General features: G+C 41.4%; 1 protein-coding gene across 1 annotated transcript; it reads right to left on the bottom strand.

The window, feature by feature from the left end:
- Window positions 1–3690: 3690 nt before the first annotated feature.
- Window positions 3691–17992, bottom strand: LOC134541936 (LIRP-like). Its single transcript, XM_063385689.1, has 3 exons — window positions 17957–17992; window positions 14537–14702; window positions 3691–4112 (listed from the first exon to the last, which is right to left on the bottom strand). The coding sequence occupies exons 2-3, from the start codon at window positions 14700–14702 to the stop codon at window positions 3907–3909; spliced, it is 372 nt and encodes a 123-aa protein (XP_063241759.1). The 5' UTR covers window positions 17957–17992; the 3' UTR covers window positions 3691–3906.

Raw genomic sequence — 17992 nt, 5'->3', positions numbered from 1 at the left:
CTCCGACGGTGTCAATGAAGATATGTCATAATATGTACCAAACAGTCGTCACAGCATCACACTGTACCGTTTGCATTATAATAATTATTTCACTCAGCACCAAACTGAACGTACATGTCGGTATACATTCGCCTATAATCAAAGAATTTGTTTTTTGCGATTAATTGATGTAGCATATGCAAGAAACCTTTCAACACAGTTTTTTGCTAAGTGCATGTAACAAACTCCCACTCAGCCACTTAGTTCTTTAACTCCTGACAAGTTACAATTGCTAATCACTTCCCGCACTGGCTATATATAGTTTTGTGATTTGTTGAACTGCCCGATGCCATTTGTCAATACATGTTATATTACAGTCACGCACGCTTCGAAAACTTGCTCCGCTTTCAAAGGATGCGTGAAATACTTGAACACCGATACGTCCGTGTCCGCGCACTGTGTCATGACTTATGGTAACAACTCTACTTGCCGTCCCACCCGCGACATGCGTTCCGACCCTTGAGGCGGACTAGGGAAAGGTAGGGATCCGTCTGACCTTGGGTAGTTCACATTTTTACCGGGACCACAGTAGTCTCGGGCGTGTAGTAGTTAAGTATCGGCAAGTGCGCAAGTAAGCGAAGCACTACGCGAACGCTAGAAATTAAATTGTTTATTTTGTACCCGCGAACACTTAGTTGAGGTTTCGGAGAATGGTAAAGAGAATCGCTTCACGGCGCCCTTCTTAACTTTCTACGGCGCACCAGGGCGCCGCGGCGCACACTTTGGGAACCCCTGCCCTATAGCCTTCCTCGATAAATGTACTATCCAACAATGAAAGAATTTTTTAAATCGGACCAGTGGTCCCTGAGATTAGCGCGTTCAAACAAACAAACAAACAAACAAACTCTTCAGCTTAAAATATTAGTATAGATTTTCACGTCAAAAAAGTTTTAGAAATGACGAAAAAATTACCGAAATTCACATTAAAATCGACAAAAAATACATCGAAATCAACAAGAAAAAATGACGAAATTTGTCTTTACTTTTCACCGTAAACAGGTGACTATAAATAGACATCATGGTAAGAACCTAACATATTATTCGATCGTCTGAGACTACTGATGGCATTGATTAGTGGAGCAAACTGTTCCACCTCAATGAGTAGCCTCCACAATCAAAGAACTGTGGAAAGCTGGCTACATACAATAATGTCTTGTTTAACCTGCATTTGTATACAATTAAAAATATATATTATTTAAGACTGAGTTCTCTTAGTATCTTACCAGTTGTATCCTATCAGACATATCCCTGCGATGATATCGTATCCCTCCGATGATATAGTTTCCCTGCGGCGAAATCGTATCCCTGCGCCGTATCACTCCGATGAGATTGTATCCTACTGAGTTGAATTTTCGTCCAGGCTGCGTCCTTTCCGTTAAATGTGCTTCCTTTTTGTCGAATTTACTTGCTTTTTTGAATGTGCTTCCTTTTTTTAATATGCATCAATAAGTCTTTACTCAGGACATGATTAGCCTCGTAGTTCAAAGACGACTGGTCTATACGCCTGACATTGAACATGACCTGTTTCAAATATTGGTCGCGTATCGACGAATAATGCCTCTTGGTTCGGAGTCGATTGGCCTATGAGCGTGATTTTGTATACGAACTGTTTAAAATGTTCGCCGAGTATAGACGAAAAATACTTCTTGGCTACTGACTGCATGTGTTTGACCACCAACTAGACGTGCCTAGCCTGCGACTGGATGTGTCTGGTTGCTGACTGGACATGCCTGGCCATAAACTGAATGTTCCTGACCATCGATTTCATACCTGGCCGCTGACTGGAGGTGTCTGGCCAAGATATGGATGTATGCATCTGGGTAATCGACTGTCATTGTCCTAAAAACAAATGTAAATGTCTCGCTCCGCCCTCTAAGAAGACTGTAAAAAACAAGAAATGTTAGTAGTTGATTTGTTTTTGTACTTGTAGAAATTATGTAATATTTTTTATTTGTAATTTTTTTGTTTTATTTCTAAAACTATCACTTTATACCTAATTTTAATTAATTTAACTTTTTTCATCCTTCACAAATCGAATCCAGGTGATCGATTCAATCATTATTTAAACAAGTGTTTATTTTAGTATATTTTTTAGACTTTTTCAGAATATATAGGTTGATTATTACGAATTTCCAAGATGATGGACAATTTCAAGATGGTGGGCGCACTTATAATAAATTATTCCTGCACTATAGTGAGTAAAAATTAAAATAATATGGTGGCAGCATCCTCTAAATGACGAAAACAAAATGTCGGATCCAATATGGTGGCCTCCAGCAGACGAAAATAACATGGCGGAAATGTCGTCATACTGGCTGATGTGATATCTGCCTTGGCATTAGCGGTGGGAGCTCAGTCTGCCGGTGGCTTCCGTGGAGGAAGGATCCGTCACCATTTTAAATCGATAGCCTTCGCCAGGCTCTAATCGAAGACTCCATGATGTTTTTATTAAATTTCCATTATTTAAATTTGTAATCAATTTTAAAAATTTTCCGTTAAAATTGGATAATATTTATAGATTTTCAAGATGGTGCACGAATTAAAAAAATTAATAAGATCTAAAATCCAAGATGGCAGGTGTTATGTAATCAAACATTTTTATTAAAATTTTATTCAAATTGTATTAAAAATTTTAAAAATATATAAAAAAATTACATGTTACTCTGGCCGGAAATCTAAACGAGGACCAGGGATGGATTGGTAACTAAAAAATTGGAGTAAACAATTTTGTTTATATTTTTGGAAATTTTTTCGGATTTTTTGTATAAATTTAAAGGATTTCAAGTTTACAGTCAAGGTCATGAACTCAGCGGCTTATGGCGGCTAGATGACGGAGAATAAAGCTGCTATGAGTTATCCTTTGGGGCATTTCGAATTTCGAATTTTTGATTTTTAAAGGAATAAAATGGGTAATTTTCCTTTCAAATGGGAGTTTTTAAATGAAAATAGGGAAAATACCAGGTATTTTGAAGAATTTTGATACAAAGATGGCCGCCGGGAATCACAAGCCAAGATTGCGGACCTCGGCACAACCTGGAACCTGTGCCCGGAGTCCCCAAAGTAAACTACTCACTCAAAATATCATTTTATGCAACTACTTTTTAATAAATATTTTAGAAGGGTTAAAGATCACACTAGTGAAACAGAAAACAGGGTTTGTTAAAGTAGCAAAATTCGTAAAGGATTATAAATAATGCAAAATAAATTTGTATATACTTTGGTACGTTTTGGTTTTATCACTTTGAATTGTGTAAATTCTATTCAAAGTAATTGCAGGATTTTTTAATTTTTCTTATATTTTTGTTTGTACATTATGGGTACAAAACGTTATTTTCTCATCGAAGTAAAAACACTTGAAAATAATTCGAAACTTAATTTAACACTGATAAATATAGATCATTAAATAGCCCAATTTTCAAGTGGATGCCTTTTTATTAGTATTGCAAACATTCGAAAAAAAATCATTTCAGCTTTCTACATTCAAAGAACAATACAAATAAAACTACTTCCGTTTTCAATATTATTTTATTTCCTGATTAAAGTGTTTCTTTGAAATTTGAATTATTGAAGAGGTACACAGTTTCAAGATGAAAACAAAATTATTATTATGATTCACACTATTTGTAACTGGAGCACATTACAAACTTTTATCCTGCGTTCATTTGCTTGAAACAAAACATATCTTGAGTTGTAAGAAGAACAATATTCCTTAGCAAAATAAATTTTGCAGCGTACAAAATATAGTTTCTTCTCACATGGAATGACTGCTTGGACGACAGGCCTGCGGGAGGGTTGCTAGCCCTTGCGGGGAGGGGTGGGGGAGGCGGGGAAAAGGGTTAAGCGTAACAGTTCCCCTCGCACGGCCGGCTAGCCGCAGTACTGCCGCAGCTCGTGCAGCGAGCACGACCGGAAGCAGCACTCGTCCACGACGCCCCTGCGGCGGCGTCCCGACGCCCTGCCCCGGAACAGCGCCTGCGGGTGGGCGTAGTCGGGGCGGTCCCCCTCCTCCTGCTGCTGCTGCTCCTCCTCCCGGGTCGGGGGCCAGAAGACAGCCGCGTCGTCCATCTGCATGCCTGCAGCACGCACGTGCACGGAGCCTGTGCTTCACACTCGGGAAATGCAGTTTAGAAAAAACAATTGCATTTTTTCACATAATCACAATCGTTACATGCATCAGGTTACGTACTACCGAACCTAACAAGTCGACTCTTCGCGCCTCAATACTGCTATAAAAAAAAATTTAAAAAAAAAAAACCTGTCGAAGGTAGACGCGTGGGTTTGGATGCACGGTAGAGACTCATGTATTTTTATTATTTACCTTCCTTTGCGTCACAATATCCAAATGCAAAATACACACCTTCATGTGTACGGAAAACCACAGGAGCGACAACGAAATTATAGCACAACAATGCGACGGCCGCTTCACTGCATGCGACCTTTAAACGGATATTTTTTTTTTCAGAAACCAAAAGGAATCTAGAAATGCTGTTTTCAGGATGAATACAAGAACGTCTCTAGTGTTCGACAAAAAAAAGATTGGTTGTCTGTAAAGTCGGTTTACGGACGATAGTTTAACGTGATATGGTCTAACAAAACATTAATGAAATTATTGGTCCAGAAGAAAAGGAAATATCATATTCGGCCTGAGACTGAGCCGTAATAGGTTGTTGCAACAAAACCATTTAGGCGTTAAAAATACTATATTCTTTGAAGTAAATTTTTTTTTAATTTTTCTATCTTTTTTATGATAAAAACTACCTCTGCATACTTTTATGAATAAAATTGAATAATTTTTATTGTATTATGACTATTTTGTATGGATACAAAGGAGTGAAATGAAATCTACAATTTAATTAATAAATTTTTCTTTTATTTGCATTCATTAATTCAAATATATTTATTACTTTTGAAATGTTGCGTGCGCCGTATTTATTTTTACAAGTACAAAAAAAAATTCACAGCTGCCGGTACTCGAACCGACAATCTTTGGATTGATAGTCAGCCATTTTAACCTCACGACCACGAGGCCATATTGAGAAAATTGTTTCAGAAGGTATAAATTAATAATATTCCATGCACGATATTTGTTAAAATTTCTTTTAACTAGCATATTCTCTGTTGGACTCGAAATATTTACACGCTCGTGGGCTCATAACTATAATACGGTGTGTGATTTAGTTGATCAAATAATAACTCATGACAAATAATTACCAATGTTAAACTAAAGCGTAAAAAGTATCACACCAGCAATAAATATTTAGTTACACAGCTAAAACAATACTCATACGAAACTGTTTAAATATACTGATTTACACTAGTAATTAAAATAATACGTACTTGTAAGAACGCCATTTCCTTAAGAATATACTCCCGTGGCGCGGTGCACAACAATAACCTCGGTTTGCCGCCACGTGCCGGCCGAGTTCTCTGCACCATCCGCAACATACCAGAGAGATGACACGCATCCGTAGTGGGACAATGGTGTCCCGGAGCTGCTCGCCGTGAACTTCTAGATCGACGACGCCCAAGCTGTGGTTAACACTTCTTAGTGCTACCCAGCGGTCTCGAAAGGTGCCTGTGTGCTACATGCGCACAGGCGGTAAAAGTAAGCTGCGCCAGGTGTAAGTTTTTGACGACCAACGAACTCGGCAACACCCGGGGAGTTAGATCCCCTGTAGCCTAGCCGGAACCCGGCTAACTAGCCCCGGGGGACGGTCAGTGGGTGGACTCGAGCGCCAGGTGACGACGACATGACAAGTGAAGCTGTCGAGATGGCAGCCAGCGAGGCCCCTTCAGGGCCGAGCAACAGTGACGAATCCAGAGGCTGGACAGTGGCCGCTGGAAAACGAGCGAAACGCCTGCACACGGATGTGTCCGGTGCAAGCAGTGATGACGAGGCGGGCCCCGCCCCCCCGCCCTCAGCAGCCAACCACGACCGAGAGCGCCAAGAGGGCGCCGCGCATCAAGCCCCTGTTCGTTTTCCTCGACCAGGGGCACCAGTACCCGAGGGTGTACATCGCCCTAAAACAGGCCGTGCAGGAGAAATTCACGTGCCAAAACCGCGGCCGTGATGAAATTCGGGTCAATGTAGCCTCCGTCCCCGATTATCAAAGCACTGCAGGCCATCGGTGCCCAACACTCCGTCCTCCTTCAGAGGGACGAAGTGCCTAAGAAGTTCGTGTTGCGCGGGGTGCACCGCCACACGCCATCCGAATTCCTCCAGGAGGAATTCAGCGCCCTGAATCTGCCGGTCCAGAACCACTGGTTCCTGGAGAACCGGCAGCGACGCGAGAAGTGCGATGCACTCGTGATCGAGGTGCCTCAGAGCTGCGACTCTGAACGCATCTACGGCCTCAAGGAGTTGGCCGGCATGCTTGTGCGTGTCGACGACTACCGTTGCCCCTCAGGCCCCTCCCAATGCAGCGTCTGCCAGCGCTACAATCACGTTGGCAAGGCCTGCCATGCGGCTCCTGTGTGTCGGTGGTGCAGCGGGCCACACCGAGCACCTGACTGTCCCAATGGAGGCAACACGGAATACAAAAAGTGCGCACACTGCCATGAGGCGCACTGTGCTAATTACAAGGGCTGCCAGGTCTACAAAAAGGAGACCCGCCGCCACCTCCCCCCTCTTCCCCCCCCCCCCCCACCGACGTCCGCAAGAGGCGCGAGCAGCAGTCTCGCCGCGACATGCGGGACAATAGGCGGGCTGCACTGCAGCAGCAAGCCCAGCCTCAACAGCCAGGCCCCTCAGGCTACCAGGGCCCCCCCAGGTAGAATCCCTGGGGGCCCCCCCGATACCCACCGCCCGCCACTTTCGGCCAGTACATGGCCCAGGCTGGCGCCAACCCCTGGACGCCACTGCAGCAGTGCAGCCAGGGGTTCAACGAGCTGGAGTATCCAGTCCTGGCCAATAACCCTTGGCTGCGTAAGCCAAAGGGACAAAAGGGGCCCAAGAAAAATGCCACTGGCCACAAAAATGGCCAGGGCAAACCCCAGCAGCCCCCCCCCCCCAGGAGAGGGCTCAGCAGACTGCTCGCGACAAGCAGCCTGCCCAACCCAAGCCGCTGGCCACCAGACTGGTTCCAGCAGCACCGGCGCAGCGAACGCCCCCACCCAAGCAGCCTCAGGCAGCATCTGAACCTGAGGCCGACATGCTGATTGACTTGGCCCCAGAGCAGCCAACAGCCCCGCCCATGCGCACGGAGCAGCCAGCCCAACCTGGCATGGCTGACTTCATGCAAGTATTGACAAAGTCGAGTACCTTCAACACGAACTCGACTTTGGCCGATACAATTGTCCCCATGTGCCAGCTGATGGTAATATGGTGCGACCCAGCCATCTCCCTGCCCGACAAAGTCCACGCCATGATGGGCTTCGTTACTCTGACCGGGTATCGCTCGCTGCCAAGCTTAATGGCAGCTCATAATCAGGCCCAGTGTTGTATACCAACCGCGGTCCATAGTCTTAAGTCCCTCCTATTCTGGAATGCACGCGGCATTAAAAATAAACTACCGGAATTAATTCACCATCTAGATAAATATAAAATAAAAATAGCTGCGATTAATGAAACCCACTTAATTCCGTCTGATAGAATTACTATATTAAATTACGTAATCTATAGGCGCGACAGAGAAAATCATAGAGGCGGGGGAGTAGCCCTTATTGTCCATAAAAGTATAAAACACACAGAGTAGCAGCTCCCCGATTTTCAGAATCTCGAAGCAATAGCAATTAATCTAACTATTAACAGGCAAAACATCACACTTGTTTCTATGTATGCGCGACCAGGTAGGTCCCTGAGCGAGGCTGATCTGGACGTCCTGTATGGGGCGCCCCCGACCTTCCTCGCTGTAGGAGACATAAATGCAAAACACAGAGAGTGGAACAGCAGGCGAGCCACACCAAATGGTACAATCCTATATAATCACCAACAAAATCACAACTACCAAATTCATGCTCCCTTAGAGCTCACACACGATACAGGGCGTGTGGGAATTCTCCCCGATGTACTAGACATCGTCATTAATAAACGTGTGGACTCGGGATTCGAACTCGAAGTTGTACACGACTTAACGTCTGAGCACTTCCCTATTCACTTAATTTTTGACGACGCAAATGTCGAATCAAACCCACCTCGCAAAGTTAGGGACTACAAAAATGCAGATTGGGTCGGTTTTAAAAAGATTTTGTCATTAAATCTTTCAGAGATTGATGAAATTAATAATAGTGATAATCTAGAAACCGCTATAACCAATTTTACCGCGAAAATTCAGGACGGAATAGGCCGGTGCATCCCAGAAAAAGAGGTTAAGTTAGTGCATGACGAGCTGCCAGCCTATATTTGCGATATGATATCGCAAAAGAACAGACTGCGCCGCGAATACACACGGCGACGCACACACATTATTAAACGCAGAATCAATGAGCTTCAAACTGCTATTTCAGATGAACTCTCGTTGTGGCGAAGCAGCCAGTGGGAAGCCAAAATCGCAAAGCTTAATGTACAGGACGGAAGTAACTGGACGATAACTAAGCGAATTTTGAACAAAGTAGATAAAATCCCACCCCTCCAAACAAATAATGGACTTGCCTTTCTTCCCCAGGATAAGGCGCATGCTTTCGCAAGCACCTTAGAAACAGCATTCCAGCCCAATCTGCAGCCTTGTGACAGGCTCTTCACAGCGCAAATTTCCCGCGAACTTCGCCAGCCCACAATCTCTGAGCCTCTACCCACCCAGGCCCAAGAAATTAAGCGTGCTATCAAGAATATGAAGCCGCGTAAAGCCCCTGGGAACGACGGCATACAAGCAGTTGTTCTCAAACAGCTCCCAGACGAAGCCTTAGAATATCTGGCTGAATGCATTAATGCAATGCTCAGACTGAATATTTTCCCCTCCCAGTGGAAGGAAGCTAAAGTAATAGTCTTCCACAAGCCAGGCAAGGACAAAACACTGCCCCAGAACTATAAGCCAATAAGCCTCTTAAGTACTGTGTCTAAAGTTGCAGAGCGTATAATTTTACATAGACTTAATGTACACATACACGAACAGAACTTACTGCCAAATGAGCAATTTGGCTTTCGCAGTGCTCATTCGACTACCCATCAACTGGTCCGTCTTACTGAAGAGATAACAAGCGCATTTAACATCCAAGACTACGTAGTAGCTACGTTTCTAGATGTAGAAAAGGCCTTTGATAGAGTTTTTCATGCAGGGCTCATATATAAAATGTATGAAGCTAACTTCCCAGATTGCTACACTAAACTTATAGCGTCCTATCTAGGAGGCAGAACCTTTAGAGTGTCAACTGAAGGGGAAACGTCTGATCTAAAATTAATTAAAGCCGGAGTGCCACAGGGCAGCATCCTAGGCCCTGTACTATTTAATATATATGTGCGAGACATTCCTCGCCCCGCACATAGACTAGTCAAACTAGGCTGCTATGCAGACGACACTGTACTGTATAGCAGGTCTCATAACCTACAACTACCAGGCTCCAGGCTGCGCTCAATGCGATCGAACAGTGGTGCACAGCCTGGCGCATAAAAGTTAACACGACCAAGTCAGAGGCGATTGTGTTTACACGCAAAAACCTCCCGCTAGCCGGAAACAGGCCGCAACTACGTCTATTTGATGAGGTAATCCCTCACAAGGACGTAGTTAAATACCTAGGTGTCCACATGGATAGGAAACTACTGTGGGGATAGCACATTGACATCAAACGAACCCAAGCTCAGGTTAGAATGCGCGCATTATATCCTGTAATGAGCAGGCGATGTGGCAGCACAGTTAAAAATGGCTTACTGCTCTACAAAGCACTCGTACGCCCGATAATCACGTATGCAGCCCCAGTCTGGGCTACTGCAGCATACTGCCATTTAATAAAACTGCAGCGAGTTCAGAATAGATGCATTCGCATCGCTGCAGACGCTCCGATATACTGCCCAGTAGAGAACTTGCATAGTGAAACCGACACAGAAACTTTGTAAGACTTTTATGTCCGTAAAACCCAAAATTTCTACGATAAATGCGTAAATAGCTTAAATCCGCATATTTCCTCCCTTGGAAACTATGATCCAAATAACACACAGAAGTATAAGCTGCCAAAATCAATCCTGGCGCACCGCCCGCCGTAGTTGCGGGCGAGGCGCCCCCTGATTGGCCGAGCCTGACAGCCAATCAGCGCGTGACCCCCTCCAAACAAAACTAGTTGCCGGCGCTCGGAGCAGCGCAGTACCCACAGATAAGGGAGGGGATAGATGGATATCTTCCATAGAGCAAACATTGACAGTGCTTACAGCGCTCCTGGTGGCTGGACCTCGAACTAAACCAAAAAAAAACTACTGTGGCGGGCAGTTCAAAATGCACTATTGAGACTTGCATTCCAACTCCATCAATGAATTTGCTTAACTGTAAAAGCCAATGAGTAATTAAATTTTACAAACAATACATTCCATTTACCGTGTACTTATACACAATAAATGAATGTCCTGTTTGCAAATTTTAATAAACATTGACAGAAATTGTTAGAAGGAAAACAACATTTAAAAAAAAACATTATGAGTTGAATTACAAGCCTTAACAGTGCATTTTGAACTGCCCACCACATGTGTGCATGTAAATTGTTAGTTGAGATAAAATATTGTAATAACTTTATTAAAACAAAAATATGTATATATGATACTGGTGACTACAAAAACAAGCATTAAGATTGTACATTTGCAACAGCATAGAGCAAACATATTGCCAAATGTATAAAGCAGCAACTAGACAACTGTATACAATATAATTTATTTATTGGAATGTAAATATAACTAGCAAAAAATGTTGCATCATTTATTGACATTGCAGAATTGTAAAATAGTTAGTACCTACACTATAAATGATATGTTGTACTGTGCCATAAAAGCACAAATTCTATCAAAAAACTGTGATTGTACTGAATTTTAATGTTTTATTTCTTATTATGATATTGTTGCGCATATAATGAGTAAAAAAAATACGTGAGTTCCTTCCTACTATTCATCCTTTGTCCCGGTTTGTTAGGTCAGGTCAGTTACATTATAAATACTTTAAAACTAAACAAACATTAAAATAAATTCATATTATTTTTAATATCCGCTTAGTTTGAAAGTATTTATAATGTAACTGACCTGACCTAATAGACCATTTTAATTAATTAGGCATTCACAAACACACGGCAAAATAAAAAATTGCGACGGTCGAATGATTGGACAGGTCTTGTATTGCAAAATAAGAACGGCGATATCTCCTAAAGTATTTGGAATTTCTTATCTCCGCCGGGTTTAATGAAAAGAGGAAGTTAAAGAGCATATAATAAAAGTATTTTCGGATTAATTTTTTTTTCACAAATACCGCCCAACTACATATTTACCGGGAGGGTTTTCGAAAAACATAAAAATTGCAATAACTCCCATAATATAATGAATATCACATCCGATTGAGCATATAATAAATTGTAGTGAAAACACAATTCTTTTTTGTCCAAACTAATTTTTTAATACAACCAACCATGATTGCTAGGGGTAGAAAAAAAGGGTTTCCTGGACCAAAAAAAAATTCATAACTCCCTCATTAGGCAATATATCAAAACCATTGAATTTTTTGATTATCTTATAATTTTTATCTGAAACTTTTATCAAAAACAATTTGTGATAATTCGAAACATTGCAGAAAGGGGTTTAAAAAACTGGGGTTGAATATAAATAAACTTTCGTAAGTACAGAAGTATGTAAGATTTTAAATACAAAATTATTAATTATTAAACATTGAATTATTGTGTACAACTTTCGTCTGAAACAGTTGTTTATACGATCAAATTTATTGCAAGGGGAGAAAAAACAGGGGTTCAAGAACAAAAAAATTCATAACTCTCCCATTAGGCACACTATCAAAACCGTTAGAATTGTTTATAAATCTTATAAGTTGTATCTAAAACTGTTACATTAAACAATTTTTGATAATACGAACAATTGCTGAAAGGGGTTGAAAAACATGCCGACATGAACGAATACATTTGTAGTAACAGAAACAGATGATACTAGGGCATAACTCGATATTTCTAACCTGGCAATAGGAGGGTTGCATATCCTGTAGACTTTGTAAATAAATGCTCATTACTAATTAGAGCTAATTTCGGCGAAGCAATCACACGTTTCCAGTGCTGAAATCTTTCCACGTCACAAACACGAGGAAATCTGTGACGGGTTTCAGTCCTGTTTTGACAACCCGGCACACAACAGTTTTTAGTGTAGTACATATTGACATAACGCAAGTAAGACAAAAACACTAAATATAAATTACACGATCAACAGGAATAAGCTAACCTAAACTGTGCACAGTTCAAAAGCATTTAAGCGGGAAATAATGTCAGTCAACGTAAACAAAACAGACTACTAGCGCTCAAATGCACTCACGTGGGTGTACCTCGAACTAATTAGGTACACTGTAAGCGGTTTTCCCATAAGAGATAACCCGCCATGGCAGTACCTCTCCGGCTCCGTGCGTCCATCCTCGCGCGCGGAGCCCGCATCACCCAAGCAGCTCATAGAACATGTTATGAGTAGAGCCTTCCCACTAGGCTTATACGGCGCCCACCAGTCAACACACAATTACACGCACGACCAAACTGTTTGAATGCTAATTCAAAATGGTCCGAAGCATGCGGGTGATGGTCCAGCTCCCAGGAGTTCACTGCCTGACGTGTTAGGGCTGACTCTCTATGACTGATGGGCATGGCCCGCCTGGATGGCTTCACCCCCAGTGCTGGTTGTGTTTCTGAAAGACATGAGATTTTGAATTACTGGCTACTGCTTTCGCATAGGCATTTAACCGCGAGGTTTCACTTCAACTCATGGCTTACTTAAATAATTTAATTATTTAAACTCACACAAGGCAGCTCGAAAGGTAATTTAAAATTTATTTAAATAATCGGGAGGCCTGATTAATTTAAATAATAGCAATTAGGTGCTACCTTGCTGTGCCTGCCAGCTGCCAGTGCAAATACACACCGTTGAAGCTGACCTTGCCAACGAGTGGAATGCTGCAGCAATGGTGGGTGCAGTAGGGTGGTATATTACATACTATTTTTAAGTATAATATTAAGTATTAATTAATAGGATTCCGACCATGTGCCTCACCACGTCCTGCGGTGCAAATAAGCAACATTGGACCAGCCAATGATTGACATGCCCAGGCTGGCAGCATAATGTGTCGGATCCTACCACTTCCAGTACACTAGCTGAGCTGTAACCCAGCAGCGAGGCCCGACAGACATAGACGCAAGACACGGTAAGCCAATAATGCCTTCAGCTTTGTGCCGAGTACATTGGAGTGCGTATCCGCGTAGCTTCGGCTACAAATTTACCCGTTATTTTTTAGAAATGCGTATTTAATTATATAAGTTTGCAGACTCACCAATGGTTTATATGTGTTTGACCGTGTGTCTGACCACGCCCTGAGGTGCAAATAAGCAACATTGGACTAGCCAATGATTGACATGCCCAGGATAGCAGCACAATGTGTCGGCATACATGGCTGCGGCAACTGGGGCAACCTGGGTGCTGCGGACATATAATTATGTTATATAATATGCATATATTTTAATTATTAAGTGAGCAGTCTCACCGCCGTTTAATAGGTGTCTGACCATATGCCTGACCACGTCCAGCGGTGCAAATAAGCAACATTGGAATAGCCAATGATTGACATGCCCAGGCTGGCAGCACAATGTGTCGGGCATACATGGCCGCGGCGACTGGGGCAACCTGGGAGCTGAGGTCATATAATTAATTTACATTTTTTTCACTTCACTTGGCTGACTGGCAGCCAGGCGGGAAACGACTAAAGTCGCCCCCGAAACAACCAGTACTGCCCAAACAATGCGCACAGCAATGTGCAAGCCCCCAACCCCCGCATGGTAGACTCATTTCTACTCTGTCCAGCTCTTCATCCTGAACCATCCTTCTGTTTCCCGTATACAACCTGCTTGCCAATAATGCATGAATTTTTGCATCCCGCATGTAAGTGCCCAGGGTTTTCCCTGTGTCTATGCAGGTTTTACCTGGGCCCAACTTATCTAGTTTTAGTCTAGAATAGTCAGTGAGGGGAGTTAGTCATGGCGCCAATTGCTGCCATGGCTGGCCAATCCCCCTCCTAGCACACGATGCATGCTCCCTCTCCCGCATGGCTAACCCCTGCATGTATAGAGCGTATAGGCTTCGGCCTGAGACGCACTTAGAGTCTCTCCCTAACCCAGACCTCTCCCAAATACACTTAGTTTTAACTTAGGTTAGGAAAAAAAAGTGGGACAATTTTTCGTGCGTGCAGCCAGCGTTCATCGATTTATTAGACGTCACGTCAAAAGTAGTTTCTATAATTGTAGTTATTACCTGACGGAAGAGACGCACTGTAAAGAATATCGCCCCAGAAGAAAAGAAAGCAGAGTTGTTAGCGCGGGTTGGGAGCTCGGGACCTACCTTCCAGCGACTTCTTGGAGAAGGCCTTGTTGTAGACGCCCCCGCAGACCACGCGCAGGGTGTCGACGAGGTGGGCGCCGCACACCTGGAAGCGCACCGACGCCGCCGTCGCAGTCACCGCCGCCGTCACCACGAGGAGTCTCAGGCACAGTCCGGCCGCGCTCATCTGCAACAACGTCACACTCGACATATTTTTTTTAACGTAACAGAAATTTCCACGTCGAATCACAGATATTTGTAAATTTACAAGAAAAACAACTGCATCACTACAAAAAAAAGTGTTCGCGGTAATGCTGGGTTCGGATTCTTGCCCGGGCAATTTGTGCTTTGTGTTGTCCCAGTACCTCCAATAATTAAAAGTTAAGTATTTGGAACCGTTCCCTGAATAGCTTTCCAGTCTTAACTGCGCACATAATAAGCATGATACAACAAATTAAAGAAAAATTGTTGAATATCCCATTATCTTTTTCATGGTATAAAAAATGTTATGCTTAGATGAAGCATCATTAAAATATAAAATTATGCCCCAATTTTTGCCCCTCAAATCCGTGTGTCGGAGGTGCAGGCCTCAGAGATTGTAAATAGAATTCATAGGAACTCACAGGAACACACTGGACTTCATAGGAATTCATTAACATTTAAGGCCAAAGAAACGTTTACGTGTTTTTAGTTGTTTTTTTTAATTGTAACATTAAAAAGTTGTAGATTAAAAATAATGTGAGGGAGTGTTTCAGTAATCGCCCAAGGGATTTATAACATCTAACCTGGGTAACGAGCAAATTAATGTGTCCTCGTGTTGCAAATACTCTTATAATACGTAGTTTGAACACGAAATATAAAGTCGAATTTTTTGAAATGATGCCGAACATGAAAACCTACACAACTTGGGTTTTAAACTAAATTTTTGGACGCGAAGCACACGTAGTTTCCGCACACGCCGCTAGAATTCTTTGCAGAGAAGCAGCTACGTCGATTATCGAATCATTTCATTTGCAGATCAAAACTGTAAACTATATAATGAAACGGTTCCGATAAATCGAAAAATACTTGAAATAAATTACTAACCACGGCTGTGTATCTGATTTACGGGAAAGGAATTTTATTAAATAAAACCCATCATGTTAGAATTCATTAAACAGTTAATAATATAAAGTTATCCTTTGTCTCTATTAACTTTGGTTCGCGCCATCCACCACAGATGGCAGCACCGTGGTTACACATTTCCGTTTCATGCGACTTCCGGTCCATCCCGAAATTATTCCCACTAAATGTCGTGGTTCGAGAAACTGCACACAGGGTTTTAATTTGCCATTTTCATTATGTATTCGCGCTCCTTGTTCGAGATTCTGGCTAGGATATTTTATTGTTATAGCTGAATGGACAACTACACTTCTAAGAATTTTGCTGTGTGTTTCGAAATTGTGCCCTGTGCATAGTTTGCTGTCTGTCATTAGCACATATGGTACTGTTTTCCGTTGCTCCTATGATATAAGGAGACAAATGAAGTTTGGAGACACCTGACAAATTACAGAATGATGCAGAACGAAAATCGGCTAGGTGGTCAAAAGAGAGATCACGTCCTGAAATGTTCAAAATGGGCACATGTTAGGTATCTCCTTACTATAAGAGGCACTAGAACAAACGTCATTTGACCAAAATTTCGGAGAGGAGACTTTCGGTCTAGTGTCTTTTGGTCTAGTGTATTTCGGTCAAGTGCCTTTCGGTCAAATGCCTGTTGTCAGAGTCAATACATGTTCCCAGCGAGATAAATATTAAATGTTTATATCTACAGCATTTTGGTCTAGTGCCTTTCTGCTAAACTTCTTTCGGGTTAGAGCTTTTCGACTTACTGCCACTTCCCCAACACATAAACTGCTTGGCCACACATAACACAGGCTAATCCAGAGCACAGTCTCCAGTCAAATTTTCCATCCATACTGTAGAAAAATAATGTCATTAACGTTTATAAACATTTAATTGAAGTTATTTTTGGTATGGGACATAACCATACAATAATGTTGCATATCCTGGGCACTTAACTTTTATCTCAAAAATTGTATAAGAGATACCGTGGATATTTTTCGTGGAAGAACGAGCAGTTTCACTGTGTTGTAACCGAGGATAATGTTCGGAGGGACAAGCAATATGAATGATTACCAAATTCATAGCTAGCGTACTCGCTAAAAATCATGTAATTGACTTTGGAGCCTAATTTTCTAAATGAGGACGATATAAGAAGAACCATTTATTTTCGTGTAATTGTTTTCTACTTGAAATATGTTATCCAAACGAAGAATATTAATTTACGTTATTTTGATAAACAATATATTAGGCTAAAAGATAATAAAAACGATACATTTGCAGCATTTCAAAATATTTAAAAATACCATGTTACAATAAAATTGTTAAATTTTATGCAGGGTAACATTTTAATAATCAATTATATTATTTTATATTCTGGCATCCCTATTGCTAAGACAATGACGTTAATAACCCTGATTTTAAACTCTTATCTTTGAAACATCAGTGTTAATTTTTTACTACCATAAAATTTGTAACAAGAATCTTATTAATCATTCGTGGTAAACACGTGCCTGAGACAATATCGTAGTGTAGCAAACCTAAAACTTATATTCTGTAACTAAACTGCGATTTCTCTTAATTGTTGTCTTTTTAATATATTTAGTTTTATGGTGTGGCTTGAGGTAAATAATCAAAGTATAGTTAAAAGTTTTTTAAAATAGTTTGCGATGAAAAATTTAACTAGTATAAAATTAATAAAAAATAATATTGCATTAAATATTTTTGTTCTTTTAGGAAGGGTTTTTATCCTTACATGAATGACGCTGATGACTCTACTTGGGTGAGAACATATCAAAAAAAATTTTAATGTATTGTAGACTGAATTGAAAGAAAACAAAGTCTGGCATTCCAAGCACATAACTGTTCGTCGTGAATTTTTGTGGTGCTGTTTTCAGGCTGCCTCACAAAGGACTGAAGTTAGAATGCAAGAAAACCTTTCACATTCCAATTGTATAAATGTCGACTCATCCAGAAGCAATATGCCATTAAATTTGTAATCTCACATTGCTGAATTATCACGTCACACCTAATAAACCCATCTACCCATCTTAGTTATATATATTTTTAATGGTTAAACTGTTCTCAATTAATTGAGTGTTTTCAGACACTCCACAGTCGCCAGAAGTTTTTCTTGCTATAAACCTTTTACTATAGACTTTTTTTTAAACTAAACTATTTTTTTACTTAAATTAAAGAGCTAATATGAAAGTAAAATTAATTTTGATTATTAACCATTCAAAATATTGGAATAAATTTAAAAAAAAAAACAAAGAAGTGACAAAGCCAGCGAAGAGGATGTTTTATTTGGTGAGAGATTCAGGCGATTCCGGCACTCACCTCGTAAGACTGCTGACTTCACCGAGCGGATTTCGT

The sequence above is a fragment of the Bacillus rossius genome (genome assembly GCF_032445375.1).
Source record: "Bacillus rossius redtenbacheri isolate Brsri chromosome 4 unlocalized genomic scaffold, Brsri_v3 Brsri_v3_scf4_2, whole genome shotgun sequence".
NCBI lineage: Eukaryota > Metazoa > Arthropoda > Insecta > Phasmatodea > Bacillidae > Bacillus > Bacillus rossius.
This window is presented reverse-complemented; position numbering and strand designations above follow the sequence as displayed.